This window comes from Molossus molossus, unplaced genomic scaffold (genome assembly GCF_014108415.1).
Source record: "Molossus molossus isolate mMolMol1 unplaced genomic scaffold, mMolMol1.p scaffold_m16_p_12, whole genome shotgun sequence".
Classification (NCBI taxonomy): domain Eukaryota; kingdom Metazoa; phylum Chordata; class Mammalia; order Chiroptera; family Molossidae; genus Molossus; species Molossus molossus.
In genome coordinates this window covers 91,698,923-91,716,499 of record NW_023425347.1, presented here as the reverse complement: position 1 = coordinate 91,716,499, position 17,577 = coordinate 91,698,923, and the positions used below count along the sequence as shown (strand labels likewise).

The 17,577-nt window shown below is 51.5% G+C and overlaps 1 protein-coding gene across 3 annotated transcripts; it reads left to right on the top strand.

Moving 5' to 3' along the window:
• Positions 1–420: 420 nt before the first annotated feature.
• On the top strand, positions 421–8,564 carry LOC118626618 (phospholipase A2 group V-like). 3 transcript variants are annotated; one of them, XM_036256581.1, is made up of 5 exons: positions 421–448; positions 3,453–3,502; positions 4,619–4,763; positions 7,224–7,330; positions 7,961–8,563. In XM_036256581.1, the coding sequence occupies exons 2-5, from the start codon at positions 3,463–3,465 to the stop codon at positions 8,083–8,085; spliced, it is 417 nt and encodes a 138-aa protein (XP_036112474.1). In that variant the 5' UTR covers positions 421–448; positions 3,453–3,462; the 3' UTR covers positions 8,086–8,563. The 3 variants fall into 3 exon arrangements, with proteins under 3 accessions (XP_036112474.1, XP_036112473.1, XP_036112476.1); XM_036256580.1 differs by lacking the exon at positions 421–448 and adding an exon at positions 873–1,016; XM_036256583.1 differs by lacking the exon at positions 421–448 and adding an exon at positions 2,081–2,153 and having other exon boundaries at positions 7,961–8,564.
• Positions 8,565–17,577: the final 9,013 nt, after the last annotated feature.

The following is a 17,577-nucleotide window of genomic DNA, read 5'->3' as shown; positions in this document are numbered from 1 at the left end:
GAGGGGGTGCCACCTGGCTGTCCTGGCTGCCCCTGGCATGAGGCTGAGTGAGACAATGAAATTCGAGCAGGGGCGTGGGCTGGAGGCCTTGACAGAGACCCAGTGTGGCAGGGGGAGGGCCGCCACACCCAGAGGGGTCATTCCAGATCTCCAGGCCTTGACCAAGAAGAGCCCCGGACGGTGGGTGGCCCCAGCCAGACGGAACTCAATATCCCTCCCGAAAGCCACCTGGACCCTGTGATGTGCTTAAGGAAGTAGCTGCTTCTCAAAACAGGGAGGAAAAAAGTCCCCTGGGGTCTTGAGAGCAGAAGTCCAGCTTCCTTTTGTGAGCTGCCAGGAATCTTGGAGCTGGCAGGGTGTGGTAGGTGGGCAGGGAGGCCCTTAAAAGCAGGAGGCCCAACCCCTCTTCTCCAGGCCCCACAGTGACGACGGAGAGAAGGGCTCGCTGGTGAGGAATCTCATTCTGGGGGTGGACAGGTTGGCACGGCCGGGTGGGAGAGGGGACCAGCCCTCCACTGCTCCCCTCGCAGACTGCAAGGTCTCCAACCGCCTTCAGACAGTGGGGCTGGTGCTGTCCGTCCTGTCCTGCTGGAAGACGTGGATTGTGGGGGTCCTGGGAGGACGCGGGGGCTGCTGCATGTGCACTGGAGGGTCTGTGTGTGCAGAGCCTGGCTGCTCCCCAGCCCCCACAGTTCATGCTTCTGCCGGGCTGTCCGTCTCCAGGCTCCCCACTGCTCGTCACTGCAGCCACCGCTTGGCTCCAATTATCTGTGGCCGCACTCCTTCCCCTCTGTGGTTACTGGACCGAAATAGCCAGCCCCACATCCTTCCCCTGGGAGCCTGCTCTGGGCTTCATTGATGGTCCATGTTCCCTGCCCGCCCCAGGCCAGCTGGTTCCCTGCCTCTGCCACCACCTCCGTTCTCTTTCGGGCCCCTTTGCACGGGGCCCGGCGCTCGCACCCACAGCCCGTGCCCCAGCGCGTTCTGAATTGCACAGAGATTTCGGTCTTGTTCAGGTATGATGAGGCCAACAGATCAGGAGACGCAGCATTTAAAAGATAGTTTGTCACAGTTTCCAAGGGAAGGGGACACACCACTGGGCAAGGCCTCTCGGCAAGTGCCCGGGCCGAGCAGGAGGCGAACGGAAGCCTGGCCCAGAGCCTGTCTCGTGTTTCCCACGGGAGCGGGCAGTTTCGGATCGACTCGCTTGTATCATTTCAGTGGGCTCCAGGCTGCAGGGGAGGCTCCCACTGGCCTGTCCCTGGCCCTGGGGTGATTTAGGGCAGAGGAAATACTGCCTGGGAGCATGGGTGTGAACGAAGGCGGATGGGCAGGGGTTGGTGCGCAGATGAGAGGCGTGCTCACAGCAGCCTGGAGGAAGGAGCTAGTCCTGGGAGGCGCTGTGTCTTCCCAGCCCAGCAAGGGCCCCAAGATGTCAAAGCCTCATAAGACACAGAAAAGGAACAGCGTGGTCTCTGCACAGGGGCTGCTCGGAGGCGGGGAGTCTAGTCAGTCAAAGGAGTTGTCACCTTCCTGGGCTCAATCCTTGGGCAACTCACTTTCTCCTCCTGAGCCTCGATGTCCTTGTCTGTAAAAATCAACAGCTGGTATCTGTCGTTCAGCAAATGACCGTGGAAGGGACAGACACTCTGGTGCGGGGCCAGCACATCTCACCAGCCAGGGTCGTTGGCGGGTTGAAAGAGACAGCGGACAGTGCCTGGCACGTTGTAGGTGCCCAGTGCATGGCAGTTGGCATCTTCCTCCTGTCACAGCTCCAGGAAGCAGCTGAGGAAGATTAGTGTGGAAGGGGAGCTGCTAGGGCCATTGCCTTGGCTATTCAGAGCCCTCAGAGCAGAGGCCATGGGTGGACAGAACCCTCAGCAATGCTCTTGGAACTCAAGGAGCTGCTGGACAAACATGGAATGGAGAGGCCGTCCCCAGAGTCAGGAGCCCGGGAGAGCGGGAGGTTGTGTGTTTGGAGCCAGGCCTTGCGGGGGTGGGGGATGGGCAGGGCTCGGGGCATAGCACTGGCAGACAGGCCTGCTGCACTCAGGGATCAGAGACAGCAGGGCACCGAAGGGGAAATCCTGGCAGACCACTGGCCAGCTGAGCAGATGAACCAGGACGCTGCGGTCCAGAGGGAAGGGAAGCAGGTTAGAATCAGACACCTGGCTTTTCCTCTGCCTTCGGGTGGATTGTTTTGGACGCTAGGTCAGTGATTCACGTATCTGCTGGGGAGGGAAGCTGTGTGGTGCATGGAGGGCGCACTGGGCCTGGGTTCGAACCCTCCTTCCCTGTTACTGTGTGACTTCTGGCAAGCTCCTTGAGTTCTCTGAGCCTGCACTTCTCCATTGGCAAATGGACATGATACCTTTCTGAACTCTCCTGAGTGCCCAGGGTCAACTTATTGTAGCCACAGTGCCTGGATCTGTGAGAATGTTTCAATTTTAAATTCTTTTACCGTTGGAGAAAAGAATGAATATAATAATAATAATGAATTCAGCATGGATTGCATTTGTTTTTATACCAACATCATTGTAAAATATGATTTAAAAAAGTTTTTTTGGAGGAATTTTTTATGAAGGCAAAAGTGCTTGAGACCCACGACAACCCCACTGAGGCCCTGAGAGCCACGTCACATAGGCGTGTTATTGCTTCATTCCTGAGCCCCTGCTTCGGGCTGGGCACTGTCCTCAGTGCTGGGAAACAGGGTGAATCTTCTCAGCTTCTGCCCACAAAGCACCAGCAGAGAACACATCCTTGAACAGGCCCCCCAGCCCAGCCGATGTGGCACAGCGGTCGAGCATCGACTCATGCACCAAGAGGTCGCTGGTTCGATTCCCGGTCAGGGCACATGCCCAGGTCATGGGCCCAATCCCCAGTTGTGGGGTATGCAGGAGGCAGCCAATTGATGTTCTTTCTCATCCATGTTTCTATCTCTCGCTCCCTCTCCCTTCCTCTCTCTCTAGAATAAAAAAAAAAAAAAAAAAAGAACAGGCTCCTGGCACCATAAGATAAAGGAAGACGAGACTTACAACCATCAGCTTCCCTTGTGCCCTCTCAGCCTGGCACCAGCCTCTCCCTCTGTCCGGGATGCGAAGGGAGAGACTGGTGCCAGGCTGGAAGGGCACAAGGTCCTTACAGGATGCCAGGTCCTTATGTCCTTCATCAAGGACTGTCCAGCTGTATCAACTCCTGCCCCTCCCTTGTGCCATCAAATCTCCATGCACTTAAGAATCCCACCTATTCCTCTGGTTACTTTGCCCCTCTGCCCCCAGGCACCCCTTGGATCAACTCCTTGAGGTGCTTGCCTCATTTTTTCTCACTGGGGTTGCCCATTGATTGACCAACACGAGAGGGCGGGACTTGGTGGGAAGCCAGGGGCAAGATCTAAATGGGCTGTGGGGACTTCTCCTGATACGTATGTCATGGGGATGTTTTTTCTTTTCCAGAACCTCCGAGATGAAGGGGCTCCTCACACTGGCTTGGTTCCTGGCTTGTAGTAAGTGCTGGCTCCATGACTTTGAACTTGGGACCGTCTCCCCGCTGAGAACAGCAGGGTAGTGGAGAGGAGACAGGTCTTTGAGGCTGTAGAGACTGACGTTTGAATCTGAGCTCTACACTTACTGTGTAGGCATCAGCAATAGTCTTGGCCTCTCCCAGCCTCTGTTTTCTCACCTGTGATGTAGGGGAATGGTCAACCAGCAGGCCGTGGCGGGAGCCTAGGGGGTGACGTGTAAAGGTTATGTTCTACGGAGACTTTGTGGCTGGTAAAGGCAGAAGGCAGATTTTTTTTGTTTGATAGAAACAAAATAAAATAAAGCCAAGACAAAAACCAAATAAAAAAGAAAGCACCTTATAGGAATATTCCATCCCATGATTCCTGCTCATTTTCTGCTTAGGCCTGTCCACATTTTCTCTGCCCCCCACCTGCCGCCACCTCCCAGCTGGCCGGAGGTAACTGCACAGCATGGGGGTGGGGTCTGTCCTTAGGCCTCCCCTGCAGCCCCTGACAGGCCGTCCTGCTCTTTGATGTCTCCAGATCCCTGGAGACTCTGGCTCACTGTGTACCCTGCACAAGCCAGCTTTCCCTCTAGGCCTCAGTTTCCCAATCTGCAAGGTGAGGGAGCGGGCTTCAGTAAGCTCTAATGGGCCCATCCTGCTCCGAGATTCCTATGTTCTAAATGATGTTCGTTGGGAGGGGGAAGGGTCCACTGTCAGGGGATATGGAAAGAGTCTGCCTGCTTCGTACAGACACCGTATTAATTATACCTCGTTTCTTGGTCACTCAGTATGTATCCACCACTGTGCTCAAGATGTACATCCTTTATCTTAATTTAACCCTCATGACAACTCCAAGAGGTAGGCGTTCGTTTTAGGGAAGCGAGGCTGAGAGACAGGTGGCCTATTCGGCAGCATATGGGAATTAGTGGTGGGGCTGTGATTTGACAGGTGCGCTCATTCTCCAGGTCCACACCTGTAACCACATCTCTCTCCTGCTTGCCCTGCCCCCCTCGTCCCGGGCCCACTCCGGGGAGGATAAACAGGGCGGCCGGGCCCCTCCAAGCCCCGCGGGGGAAAGGGCAGAAGCATGTTGGAAAGCAGGGCTGTCTTTCAGGTGTGCCGGCTGCGTCAGGGAGTTTGCTAGACTTGAAGTTCATGATTGAGGAGGTGACGGGAAAGAACGCCATCTCAGACTATGCCTTCTACGGCTGTTACTGCGGCTGGGGCGGTCGAGGGACCCCCAAGGATGGCACTGACAGGTGAGCTGATTATCAGATTATCACGACTGCCATTTACCCTCCAGGCTCTGCACATTGACTCCCCTCATTCCACGTCGAATCTGCAATATGGGTATTAAATTACCATTTTATAGATAAGAAAACCGAGTCTCGGGGAGATTAACTGACTTGCCCAAGATATATCTAGTAACTCTCCACATCTCAGTGGCCTAAGGTATCAGATGGTCTATGGCTACATCACAAGCCATCCAAAAATGTAGTGGCTTAATTCGACGATGAGCATTGGTTTTGCTAAGCATCCGCCATTGGGGCAGGGCTCGGTGGGACAGCTTGCCTCTCCTCCACCAAGCCGCAGCTCGGGCACCTCAATGGGGGCTGGATGAACCACTGTCCAGATGATGCTAGACAGCTGGCACGTTGATGCTGTCTGCTGGCTGGGCGCTCCCAGATTGTTTGACCCCCCTCACAGCACGTGACTCTTGCGTTCCAGGAGGAAGTGTCCCAAGACCTCAAGACAAAGGAGTATAGCATTTTTATGACTGAGCCTCAGGAATGTCACAGTGGTCCTTCCAGTACACCTCTGGTTGAGACACTCATAATGGCTTTAAGAGGGAGGGGACCTAGTTTTCACGTCTCAATTAGGAAGTGTCAAAGTTCCAGAACGTGTCAGACGGGAGAGACTGTTCTTTGGAAAATGCACGCTGCTGGGCATGTATGATGGAATGGGACACTGAAGCAAATGAATGGCCAGTGGTCGGAGGCGAGTTTGTTGCTGCTGGAGTGGAGTTTACAGACACACAGGACAGGGAACTAGAATGATCTATGGTGATGGGTTAGACTTGGAGATGTCAGTATGAACTCCCGTTTACCTTAATATAGATGCAGATGGTTACATGTAGAAATATGTACACGTGTGTATGTGGGTATAAAAATTTCTTTTTTACTCTGTCAGTTGAGAAGACCTAAAAGAAACCACCCCTCAGTAGCAATAAGTAACACTTAGCGCCCAGATCTGGTTTCTATTACCACACCATTGTCCAAGGAACCGAGGCTCCTTGAGAAATGGCTGATACTAGGACTAGCACAGGGAATATGCAAGATGAGCCTGCAGCTTCTTATATTAGAAAGTAAGGAGGTGCTCACACAAAACAAACCAGACCCCAGACAGACCCCCGTTCACAGAGATATGTCAAAGAGCACAGGAGACAACTGAAGAGCTCCCAGTGGCCAACGCAGGGACTATTTGAACAAAATGTAAATACATACCATGAGAAAAATGTCAGAGAAATCCCCATAGTAGGGTGTCCTGCAAAATACCTGACCAGTACTCCTTAAAACTGTCAAAATCATCGAAAACAAGGGAAGTGTGAGAAACCGCCATGGCCAAGAGGAGCCTAAAGAGGTGTCACAACTTGATGTAATGTGGTGTCTGGGGTGCAATCCAGCAACAGAAAAGAGGACCTTAGGTGAAAACTAAGGACTTTAGGTGAAAACTAAGGAGATCTGAATAAGCTATGAACTTTTTACTTACAACTAATCAATCAATAAAGAAATATTGCCCTGGCCGGTTTGGCTCAGCGGTTAGAGCATCGGCCTGAGGTCCAGAGAGACCCGGGTTCGGTTCCCGCTAAGGGCACGTACTTCGGTTGCAGTTTGTCCCCGGCCCTGGTTGGTCGTGCGGGTGGCAGCCACTCGATGTGTCCCTTCACATCGATGTTTCTCTCTCTCTCTCTCTTCCTCTCTCTCCCTCCCACTCTATCTGTACAAAAAATGGAAAAATATCCTCGGGTGAGGATAAAAAAAAAAAAAAAAAGAAATATTATTACTTAGTAATTACTTAAATTATTTAGTCAATATTGGTTTATTGTAACACGTATTATATATTATTATCATATATTAATCTTATATTAATAAGATGTTAATAGGAGAAACGGGGGTAAATGGGAACACTGTGTACAATTTTCTCAACTTTTCTGTAAATCAAAAAAAAAATTAATGCAACTTGCTGCACCTAACATACTGGAAATTTACTTTTTGATCTTGTAACAGTTCAATCAAGCATGTTGATTCTGGGATCCAAGTTCCTTCTGTCTTGTGGCTCTGCTATTCCCTATGGCTTCAGAGTCCTTGACTGGATCATCTTCATCCAGCTGAGAGCTGGAAAGAGAGAGAAAGTGGAAGATAACCTGTGAGGTTTTTATGAGTAGGTCTCAAAGTGGTGTACATCACTTCTGCCCACATTCCCCTGGCTGGAAACTCGTCATGTGACCACATGTGCCTGCAAGGGAGGCTGGGAAATGTAGTCTAACCATGAGCTTAGGAGGAAAAAGCAGGTCAATGAGCTGCTAGCCAATGGCAGGCAGCTCTAGAGCAAAGACATATTATTGTTAGATTCTTTCTCTGCCAGGCCACACCCACCAATGGCCTCTGCTTAAGTGACACGCCTCTTCCACTCAGGATCTAAGTGTCTTGCGTTGACAGGTGCTGTCAGTTGCATGACTACTGCTATGAGCGGCTGGAGAATAGAAGCTGCGGCATCCTGACGCAGTCATACAAATTCAGAGTCTCAAGGGGCCAGGTCACCTGTGGTAAGGCTGGGGCTTCCCATTCAGGCCACTGGAAGAGCCTGGGTCTCGGCTGGCTCTGAGTTCAGCTGCCCCTAGAGGTCAGCCAGCCTAGATCTTGAGGGGCAGAGCTGGGGGCAGGAGGGACAGGAATATTACAGCTGTATCCGACCCCTGGGAGTGGTGCCAAACGCCTTGCATGGAAAATACCCTGTGAGTAGGTTTATCTCCCCATTTTATGGATGAGGAAACTGAAACACAGAGGCTTGCCAGTACACACAGCTAGAGTTGGGATTCAAGTTCAGGTTCATCCGAGTTCAAAGCTCAGTCTGAGTCTGGCGTCTCTGTGAGAACTGGGGTTCCTCCAGAGAGGGATCCGTCTCCACCATCAGACTAGGAGTTCCCTGAGGGCAGGAGCTGTGTCTCCCTGGGCTGTACCCTCACCCTGGGCAGCAGCTGGGCCTCCTCCATCAGCTTCTGCATTTCCCCGGGGTAGACGTCGGCCCTCACTCCACACTGAGCGCTCCATCTGAGCGGGAAGCAGACCAGGAGTCTGCTCAGCCGAGAAGCACGTGCTGAGCAGAGCCAGCGCAGGAGGCAGTGGGTAGGGGGTACCTGCCCGTCCTCATTCTGCATCTGGTGTCCTGCTTGCAGAGTCCGGAACCTTCTGCCAGGAGCAGTTGTGCGCCTGTGACCAGAGGTTGGTCTACTGCCTGAGGAGAAACCTAAGGAGCTACAGCCGTCGTTACCGATTCTTTCCCTACATCTTCTGCAAGTAGCGGCCCGCAGCGCGCTCCTCCAGGCCACGGCTCGCCCCTTCTCCTTCCACATGGGGCTCGCTGGCTCACCTGGGTTCCTGAGAGAGGCTCCCAGGTCTTGCCCCCGGTTCTTTCTTGATGGCCACTGGGCTTGGTGGAGGCCCACAGCTACGCTTCATCCCCCAGAGAATCCCCAGGGAGTGACTCTGGCCGTAGGACTTGGCAAGGTCAAGGTCAAGGCCTCCGCTTGCGAGATCAGTTCTTCTGGTGCCCGGAGCTCACTCCTAAGTCGTCCTTGTCTCTGAAGACGGTGCCCCTTCTCCAGGAGGAAGACTTTCCTGGGATGCATTGACTTTTTGGTTTCTGCCACCCTCTAGAGAATTTTACTCAAGAAGTAAAATTAACTTCATAAATCTGACAGTGAGATATTAAACACAATTTCTGCTCCAGAACGATAAAAACCATGTCGATGTTCTCCTCTGCGGTGGGGGGCTGCGCGTGTCTCTTTCTCTGCCACTGACTCAGAGTTAACCAGCTCCTCTCAGAGAGGGAGGAGCAGGCTGGCAGAGGGGTTCGGAGATGACTGTCAAGGCTTCTCTGGGGCTCAGCTCCTTAAATCTTGGGGATCCTCTGAAGCTAAGCATTGGGTCTCATTTTTCCTGAGTGGGTGGGGAGAAGATGATTGACAATTATGCCAATGTGGGCTTTTAGGCCAGAGAGGGCCACGTTCAAATTCCAGCTTGGCTTCTGCAGCAGGGACAGCCTACCCATTTCTGAACGGCTTTGACATTTTTTTAAAAATATGTTTTTATTGATTTATTTTTATTTTTTAGAGAGAGAGAGATAGATCACTCAGTTGCCTCCTGTATGCACCTCGACCAGGTGCCAAGCCCACAACCTGGGATTGAACTGGTAACCTTTGCGTGCGCAGGACGGCACTCAGCCAACCGAGCCACATTGTCCAGGGCTCTGGCCTTGTTTTTATAAAAAGAGACCGTAATGTTTCTTGCGCTGTAAATCAGGAAACCCTAAGCCACCTTGATGCTGACGCAGGGTTGCTGAGGTTCTGGGATTTCACAGAACAGAACATTTTTAAAAATAGGGTTCAGCTATGGGGTTCATTTTGACCAAGTAAGGACATTAAAAAACCCAACTCATCTAGTAATTTGTAAAAGAATACCAAGCTAGCAGGATGAAAGGACGTATTTTAAAACAAAGGAGAGTCCTGTCAGAGAAAAGCCCTTGGCTTCCTTCCACCGACAAGCCCCAAAATAACCACATGATAAATGGAATCTATATTTTAAAACCTCCAGTGTTACACATTTTTCAAAATAAAATTTGCTTTTTTTGATTACCCTGAATGTACTGGCGTTTTAGAAAAGTTTGATATGGACTCATGTCTATATTTCACAATATAACACAGAGTGGGGCTCAAATGTCCAATTTGCTCATAAAATTTTTTTGATCAAAGCCGTTTCCCAAATCCATTTTTAAACAAGCGTGTGGAGGAAATGGGGTGTTAATGCCATTTCTCTTCAAGTGCAACATTCTGCATGATGGAGAAGAGACCCCGCCTTCAGGGTCAGGTGGCAGGCAAGGTGGTGTCTTGCTGGTAAGTTCTGCAGGAAGGGACTGTAAACAGGCCCTTCTCTTGGGGCATCCCAGCTCAGAGGATTCGCACAGGTGCCACAGGCATTTGAGGACGAGGGGTGCTGTGAGATTATGAAAGCAACTTTACACGCTGACGTGGATTTGAGCTGGAAGGGTCCATGGAGAACCTTCATTTACCTACAAGGACATGGAGGCTCAGAGAGGTTAGGAGACTTTTCCGAAGTCACACACCACACTGACAACAGATGCTGGTTCCAAACCCTGGGCTCTGACCACTTTCCCACAGTCTTCCCCTCCAGCCCACACAGAGAGAAGCGGAAGCTGGGTCAGGGACTCAGCCTCCCCTGGATTCCACCTGAGAGGCCCCTTCTTTCTCCTCGGCTCTCTCTGCCTCCGGGGGTTCCAGCCTGTCCTTGCGTGGTTAGTCTGGCGGGGTTTCTGGGCTTCATCTTCCGTGCAGGGGACCCCACTGCTGCCCTGCGGTCAGTCCACTGCCTGGGACCACCGTCACGGCTGTGAACAGCTCTGGGGAAACGTTGAAAGACAAGGGGTTACTGGAGCTTGGGAAGGGCAGTCTCCTTGACTTTTATTGGACTCTCTGTTGGCTGGCAAGAGAACCGTCAGGAAGGTCATCTCTCTCAAAACTGCACAGCCCTCCTTTCATAGGAGACCCTGGCCGGGCCATAAACGCCTCCCCGGATAGAGCTTTGTACAAATGTAGGCAGACAACGCAGATACATAGACACTCAGCAGACAGGGGGCCTTAAAAATACAGGCCCTTCACTGGCGTTGAAACGGATCCTGCCAGACGCCCTCCTTAGCTTCTCTTGTTGGAAACTTGGAGGTGGTGAAAGGCTGATGGGGGTTCCAGGCTGTCCCCAGGGGTTCCCCAGGTCCCTGCCCTGCCTCCTGAGAGCTCAGACAGCAGCACCAGCACAAAAGAAATAGCCTCGCATAGACTTTTCCCGGCTCCCGCAATCAAGGCGAGTCGAATCACCATTTAAAGAGATGCCCTTACTATATACATAGGTATCCGCAGCAGACCTGCTGCTCCAAGCACACTCTGGTTGATACAGCGGGCTTCCTGGTTCCCACCAGCACGCCTGCCACATAGCAGGTGCTCCGCAAATGTTTGTTGAGTGACTGAGGGATTGAATGAACAAATGAACAGCCCCTGCCCTCAGAGAGTTCACACATCAGTCTGGGAATAGGAACTGAGGAGCTGAGCAGGCAGTACAGGGGTTGTGGCACTTTGACCTCTCTGGTGGGGGGTTCTGGACAAGTGCTGAGCTCACCTTTCGGCCTCCCAGTCATGAATGTCCCCCTGGTCTGGGCTTGCACTGGGTGAGGGGCTGGGTGCCCCATTAGACTGCCATGCTAGGATGTGTCCTCAGGGGACCAGGGGAGACAGCTCAGTGCCCTGATGTCCAGAAGGGGGTGTGGACTTCCTGCATGTCTTGCCCCTGAAAGTGAGGTTCTAGTCATTATACGTGTCCAGATGCTGCTGCGGACACGAGGATAACTATGATCCACTTGCAGATCTGCTTCTGTCACTTGCCCCCGGGACCTACGCCAGCCCGGAAGGAAACGGGAGTGCTCACTTCTGGTTAGCCAGAGAGATTCATACCACGCACGCGCCACCAGGTAGCAGGAGCCTTGCCCAGGAACCTCACAGACCCTGCCACCTCCTAGAGGCCTCCCAGGATAGTGACCGAATCCCCTTTCCAGCAGAAGTCAGAAAGCCCACAATGATGCAAGAAGTGAACTCCTAACCGGCGTTTGCTATTATCAGTGAAGGGCCCTCTATCCATCTTTTCTCTCATGCTCTCTATTTGCATCACTCCCTTCCTCGAAGGCCTTCAGTGGCTCCCTGTTGCCTGCTTCTTCAGCCTGACATTTAGCGTCTTCCCCCAGGGGCTGTGCTGCTTTTCCAGTTTGATCTCCCAATTATTCCCTACCTGCAAAACCCTCAACTCCTCGGACCTTGTCCTGTGCTTCCAGGACTCTGCCTCGGCTCCTGTGGAGTCTTCCCTCTGGGGTGTTCACCCCTACCTTACCGTGATCTGCATCTCTCCCCCCATCAGCAAAAATAATAATTAAAGCAAACACTTACTGATTGCCTTCCGTGTGCCAGGGGCTTTCAAACAGGTTATCTCATTTCATCGTCTCTAAAATCCAATACATAGGCACCATGATCCCCTGTAATGGGTGAATAACTTGAACCCGAGCATGTAACCTTGGCTGAGCAACCAGAGAAAGGCAGAGCTGGGGTTTGGGCCCGGGACTGCGCAGATCTGGAGCCTCGGCACCCCCTGCCTCGCTCGCCTCGGGGCCCGGCACGGAGGGGGCGCTCAGGACATGGCCCGTGAGCCAGACGCCGTGCACCGCTGCCTCGCTTCCTCCACGGTGGGGCCTTAGATCCCAGGTGCCCAGAGAGCTGGGGTCACATCTGCGACTTCTTGGGAACCACAGCCAGGAGTCAGAATTTAGGGACTCAATACAGCAAACCTGGCTTGAGGGGAGCCTGGTCAGCGAAACTCTGCTGGCTCAGTGAAAACAGATGGCCATAGCCATGGCCCGGAGGCCCTGCAGTGTTTTGGGTCCCCTGAACCCTACGAGAAGCACAGATTTGAACCCTCACTAGCTGTACACATTCTGTACCCAAACCATCCAAATAGCTCCTGCACACTCGGCTGGGTTGACATTCTCTTACTCAGAGTTTTGGGTAACTAGAAGTACTGGGAACTGGACACCGGGCACATGTCCTTAGTGACGTTGGGCAGATCCCTGACCCTCCCTGACCTCAGCTTTCCCCTTTTACAAGAGCAGGTTTGATCGATCATTCTACCTGTAGCTCTGGTCCATTCGTGGACCGTGAAATCAGGTGAGAGGGCTGTGACTGGCGTGTGCGCATGCGTGTGCACGCTGCTCTAGCACAGGTAGGGAAGTGCTGAGTCAGCAGAGTGTTTCTCTTGTGGGTGAGCACGTGGGTCCAGCTGTGAATTTTGTGGCATTCTGTGAACTGCCATCAAAAGGATTTGAGGAACCCTTGCTGGCATGACCTCGCAGAGGCTGCCTGGCTCTGATCTGTGGGTGTCTCAGTGGCGTCCATGTCTTAACCTTGTTATACGAACTCCAAAGGTCACCCGGGGCTTGATGCTCCTGGACTCCCTCAGCCTTCTCTTCAAACATCGTCTGATCGGAACTGGCCTCTGGCCATGGCTCTCCCAGCCTGTGATGGCGTCAGTCCCGAAATATTCAATAACCACCCAGCAGAGCAACTGGACACCGGTGTTTGGCTCCTCACTGGGAGACAGAGCCAAGCCACTGACTTAATCACGGGGAACCCGTGTTTAAGGGCTTTGCCCTCAGAGACAGGCTCACATTGCGACTCTGCGTATTTCCTTGCCATGTAACTTCAAGGCCTGCGATTTCAATTCTCTAAGCCTCAGTTTCCTCGGCTGTCAAATGGGCTAATAACACCTTCCTCACTAGGTTGTTGGAAATATTTAATGATACAACACACACAAATTACCCACTGCAGTGCCTGGCGTATAGTAGGCACGTAATAGATGTTACCTGTCATAGGAGAGAACCACCAAACCCAAGCCCAAGCCCAAGCCCAAGGGTTTTGACTCCAGTTAGCCCTAAACACAAGCCCTGAGGGCCAAGGGCAGCGTCCAGGTCAGAAATTGGTCCCCCTTCTCCTAGTCTTCCCAGGCTGCCCGGTGCAGCACTGACCACACTGGATGTGGCCGCGGGGGACACTGGCTGTAGCGGTCCTATTTGGGGAGCATTGGCAAGCTCTCAGGAGGAAGTAGCAGCACCTGTTGGGAGACCCAGACTGAGCCCGGAGCAAGCAGGTGCTCAGCCTGTCCAGAGGCCACGCATTTCTGCACCTCCAGCCTTCGTCTGTGCTGTGCCCTGAGCCTGGAATGCCCATCCAACGACTCCACCAGCTAAATCCTTCCCATCTGCCTGGCTGAAATGCTACCTGCAGGTGGCATCTGTCCCAGGTGACAGCTTCCCCAGCAGAGGTCATTGTCCCTCTTCTGGGCTCCCAGAGAGTACCCATCATTTGTCCACTCAAACATCCACCAATTAGTCCTTCAACACACAGTGATGGGGCACCTGGGTGTGCCAGGCCTGGCTAGGCTCCGGGGATGCAGAGATCAAACAATAACCACAACACGTAAATGTCTCCCTCAGGAAGCTCAGTCTGGGGAAGGAGACAAACAAACTAGACAAGCACTTCACAGCATGGTGAGACTGGGAAGTCTGATAAAGGAGTTTGGGGTTGAAACAGGAAGCTACAGCACAAGCAGGAAGGCGGTGGGCTGATGCTGAGGGCCAGGCTCCCCCGCAGATTCTCCTGGGGTCTGTGGTGGGCCGTGCACCCCCTCTCCATCACAGCAAGCAAAGGACCCAATCGCGCGTCTCAGGCCCCACCTGCCAGCAAGGGCACCTCCCGACTCCAGCTCAGACACAGCTCCCCAGCATCGTGCACATTCTCCACGGGGACCGACAGGGTTAGGAATTTAGTCCCAGTGGAGAGACAGAGCTCTGCCCAGGCGGAACCTGACACATTCTGGGACTGCCAGGTGGATGGGCTGCTTTGGAACTACGGGCTATTGCACACAAATTCCCAAGCTGGATCGGAACCTCCCGTCTGGGGGCCAGGAATCTGTCAACAAGCCCCATGGGTGATGCAGACAGCCCCCAGGTGTGGGGACACTGGGAGGCTGTATGCGTCACAGAAGGTGATATATTCACCGGTACAGCCCACTGACATCCACAGGGGCTGGACGACCGGTGGTCCTGGTCCCCATTTTACACACCTCGAAGTTTGGGTCGGTACCCAGGGGAAAGGTGTAAGAGATGAGCCCTAATAAATGCAAAATTATGCATCCGCATCCTCATCCACCGCACCTATGTACGTTTTGTAACTTTCTCTTTTAATTAAAAAGTGTATTTAGAACACTTTTTATATTTTATGATAGAACGTTTTCTTAAACCTTGTTGCCCACCTGTCTGCCTTTTAAACCGAGCACAGCCCTTGTAACTGACTAAAGCTCCTTCACCAAACTTCAGCTCTTTCTTTGCCTGGGCCAGTCCTCGGGTCTTGTCCTCCAGAGCAAGAATCTTGTTAAGCCAGTTTATGGGGACCCCCCCCCAAAAGCTGACTGAATTCCTCATGCTCACCTCCCGGGTGGCGTCCTGTGAGTTGGTTAGCCAGCACCCCCTGCACCTATGACATTTCCTCTTAGTAACTCTCCATCCACTGACCCCACCTGCTCCTTGGCCATAAACCCTCACTGCCTGCTGGGTGTGGAATTGAGCCCCGTTCCCTACCGGGGTCTCTTTCCCACTATCACAATCATTCCTGGTTAGAATCTGCCTTTTCTGCTTGAGCCACTGAACAGCTCCGGTTTCTTTAGGTTATGTGCTCGAGACCCAGGTAGGATCTGGTTCATCGCTCGGCCCCCAGACCTCTCTACCCAGGACCCTAAGTTGCGCCTCCGAAGCCGTTGTCTTCACTCCCGAGCGATGGCTCCGGACCCACGGAGAGCCCGCCCCCCAGCCTGCGCTCCAGGCGCATGTCCGCAGCAGCTCGGTGAGGCAGACTCGGATTTCTAGGGTGCTGAGCACACTCCGGAAGCTGGGTTAGAACCCTAGACCCCTGTGTTTGTAGGAGGCGGGTCTCTGGAACAGTTGCCGGGTTCTCGTCTCCAGGGTCTCTGTTCAGAGTACAGGCACGCTGATTAAGAACAAAGGAGCTCAGTCCACTGGGAAGCCCAACCCCCGATGACTGTCCCTGTCTTGGTGGTGTGACTTTACCAAGGATAACATGGAACATCAGTGGCCTCTTTGGGAAACTTGAGATGTCCCCAAACTGGGCCCTCTAAGAACTTTCCTTCCCATGTCCCCTCCTTACCACTTGGGTCTCCCCCTGAATCCTTCGATAGGACTCCCCTGCAAACCCCTACCTTCTCTGTCCCTCTGTCCACCCTGTCAGACCTTCCCCCTGCCCCCTCCAGCCCCCTGATCACTTGCATATTCCGTCCCCTGTCCCCCCCGGGGGCTCTCAAGGGCCTTGGGAACCCCCAAAAGCTACTGAGGCTGAAAAAGAAAAAGGTGCATCTGAAACAGGCTGGAATGTTTGCCTATGCAAATGGGTTTGGAGACATCCAGGCAGCCACTTGATGTCCTCTCGCCTCTGGCCTCAAATGCAGTCCCCAGACTCCTTAAGATTACGTATGGGACGTATGAAAGTCTTTACCTATGAGAGTCTTAAAAGTCTGCAACAAATACTGTAAAAAGCGTTAGTCCTCATGTTGAATAAGGAACCTCGACTTGTCCCACCTGCCAGAAACACAATTCCAATAAAAAATAAATAAAAATGAAGCAAAGGGAAGCGTTTACTGCTGTTTGCCTGACTCATGGTGGAAATTTTAGAACGAAAGCGATAAGCTCACTGTTGCGTGTGGTGGTGCGTTTACGTACGCACGTTACGTGTTGTGTGATATTTTCCCCTTCTAGAAGGCATTACCAAATGTATTTATAAAGCCCTCTGGGGAGTGCTATTCCAAATGGCTTAGAGGTAAACATCGCTTATATCAATTACATTCCTGAGACTCCCCGAAATGTAGAGACTAAATCAAATGTTTTCGAGTTCATGTGAGGTGAGTAAATTTTTGGTAAATCTGATTAGTTAAATATTTTTCGGTTTAATAAAAACAGCTCCGGCTTCTGAGCAATCAACCTTAAATATAAAGTGAGCATAGATTTTTATTCTATTTGGGTTTGCTAGTTCAATAAGCTAGTATTATTACTAGATGTAATAGAAGATTATATTATAGTCAAGATTATAAAATCATAAATTCAACCTAAAATCAAATGTCCAAGTAAATATGCAATAAAAATAAATGGCTGGATCGCTACTACTTCATGTTTATTATACTCAGCAGTGAAATAAAAAAGTCTGTGTAGCTGTTTTTAGGTTTTTGGTGTTTTTGTTTGTTTGTTTGTTTGTTTTCTGCTTTGGTAAGACCGCCGAACTTTCATGGGCTGTAGAAATAGCTTTCAGGGAAACAACTGGAGGTTAAACTTTATTATATTTCTGCCTAGAAAAGTTTTCAAAGTCACTTTGGTAACTTGCAACCTTAGACCTACGCTAGGTTAAATTAAGTAATAGATATTTATTAAATGCTAGATAATGTATAAGTAAGATAAATTACGGAAACACTAGTTAATGAACATGATTTTAAGTACATATACTTTTGGCTGCTTATTTTCATGTGGTCTAGAGAAGCTAAGTCTACTTGGGCCTGTTAATAAACGTATTCTTTTTGAGACACTGGAGAATTATAGTATGAGAAATATATGTCTCTAGAAATTGAGGTATAGTCATAAAATTTGCCAATCTGCTCAGAATGCTGGCATGTGACAGTTCACAATTCTCTACTTTCTAGTTTTCTCTGTAAAGCAAAGATTATTAATAGTTAAAAATTATGTTCAGCTTGGCTGGTGTGGCTCAGTGGATTGAATGTTGTCCATGGACTGAGAGGTCCCGGTTCGATTCCCAGTCAGGGCACATGCCCAGGTTGTGGGCTCAATCCCTAGTAGGGGGCATGCAGGAGGCAGCCAATCGATGTTTCTCTCTCACATTGAAGTTTCTATCTCTTTCTCCCTTTTCTCTCTAAAAAAGAAAAAAATATATGTTCAAAATATGAAAATAAAACTACTAAACTAATAAGTGAAAAAGTGGCCCAGCCAGTGTGGCTTAGTGGATTGAGCATACTCATGCACCAAGAGGTCACTGGTTCAATCCCTGGTCAGAGCACATGTCCGGGTTGCAGGCTTGACCCCCAGTAGGGGCGTCAGGAGGCAGCTGATCAATGT

Coding starts and splice junctions, on each gene's coding strand:
- LOC118626618 (XM_036256583.1), top strand. CDS start 3,463: ATGAAGGGGCTCCTCACACTGGCTTGGTTCCTGGCTTGTA. Junction 3,503..4,618: donor GGCTTGGTTCCTGGCTTGTA/GTAAGTGCTGGC, acceptor GCTGTCTTTCAG/GTGTGCCGGCTGCGTCAGGG. Junction 7,331..7,960: donor AAGGGGCCAGGTCACCTGTG/GTAAGGCTGGGG, acceptor TCCTGCTTGCAG/AGTCCGGAACCTTCTGCCAG.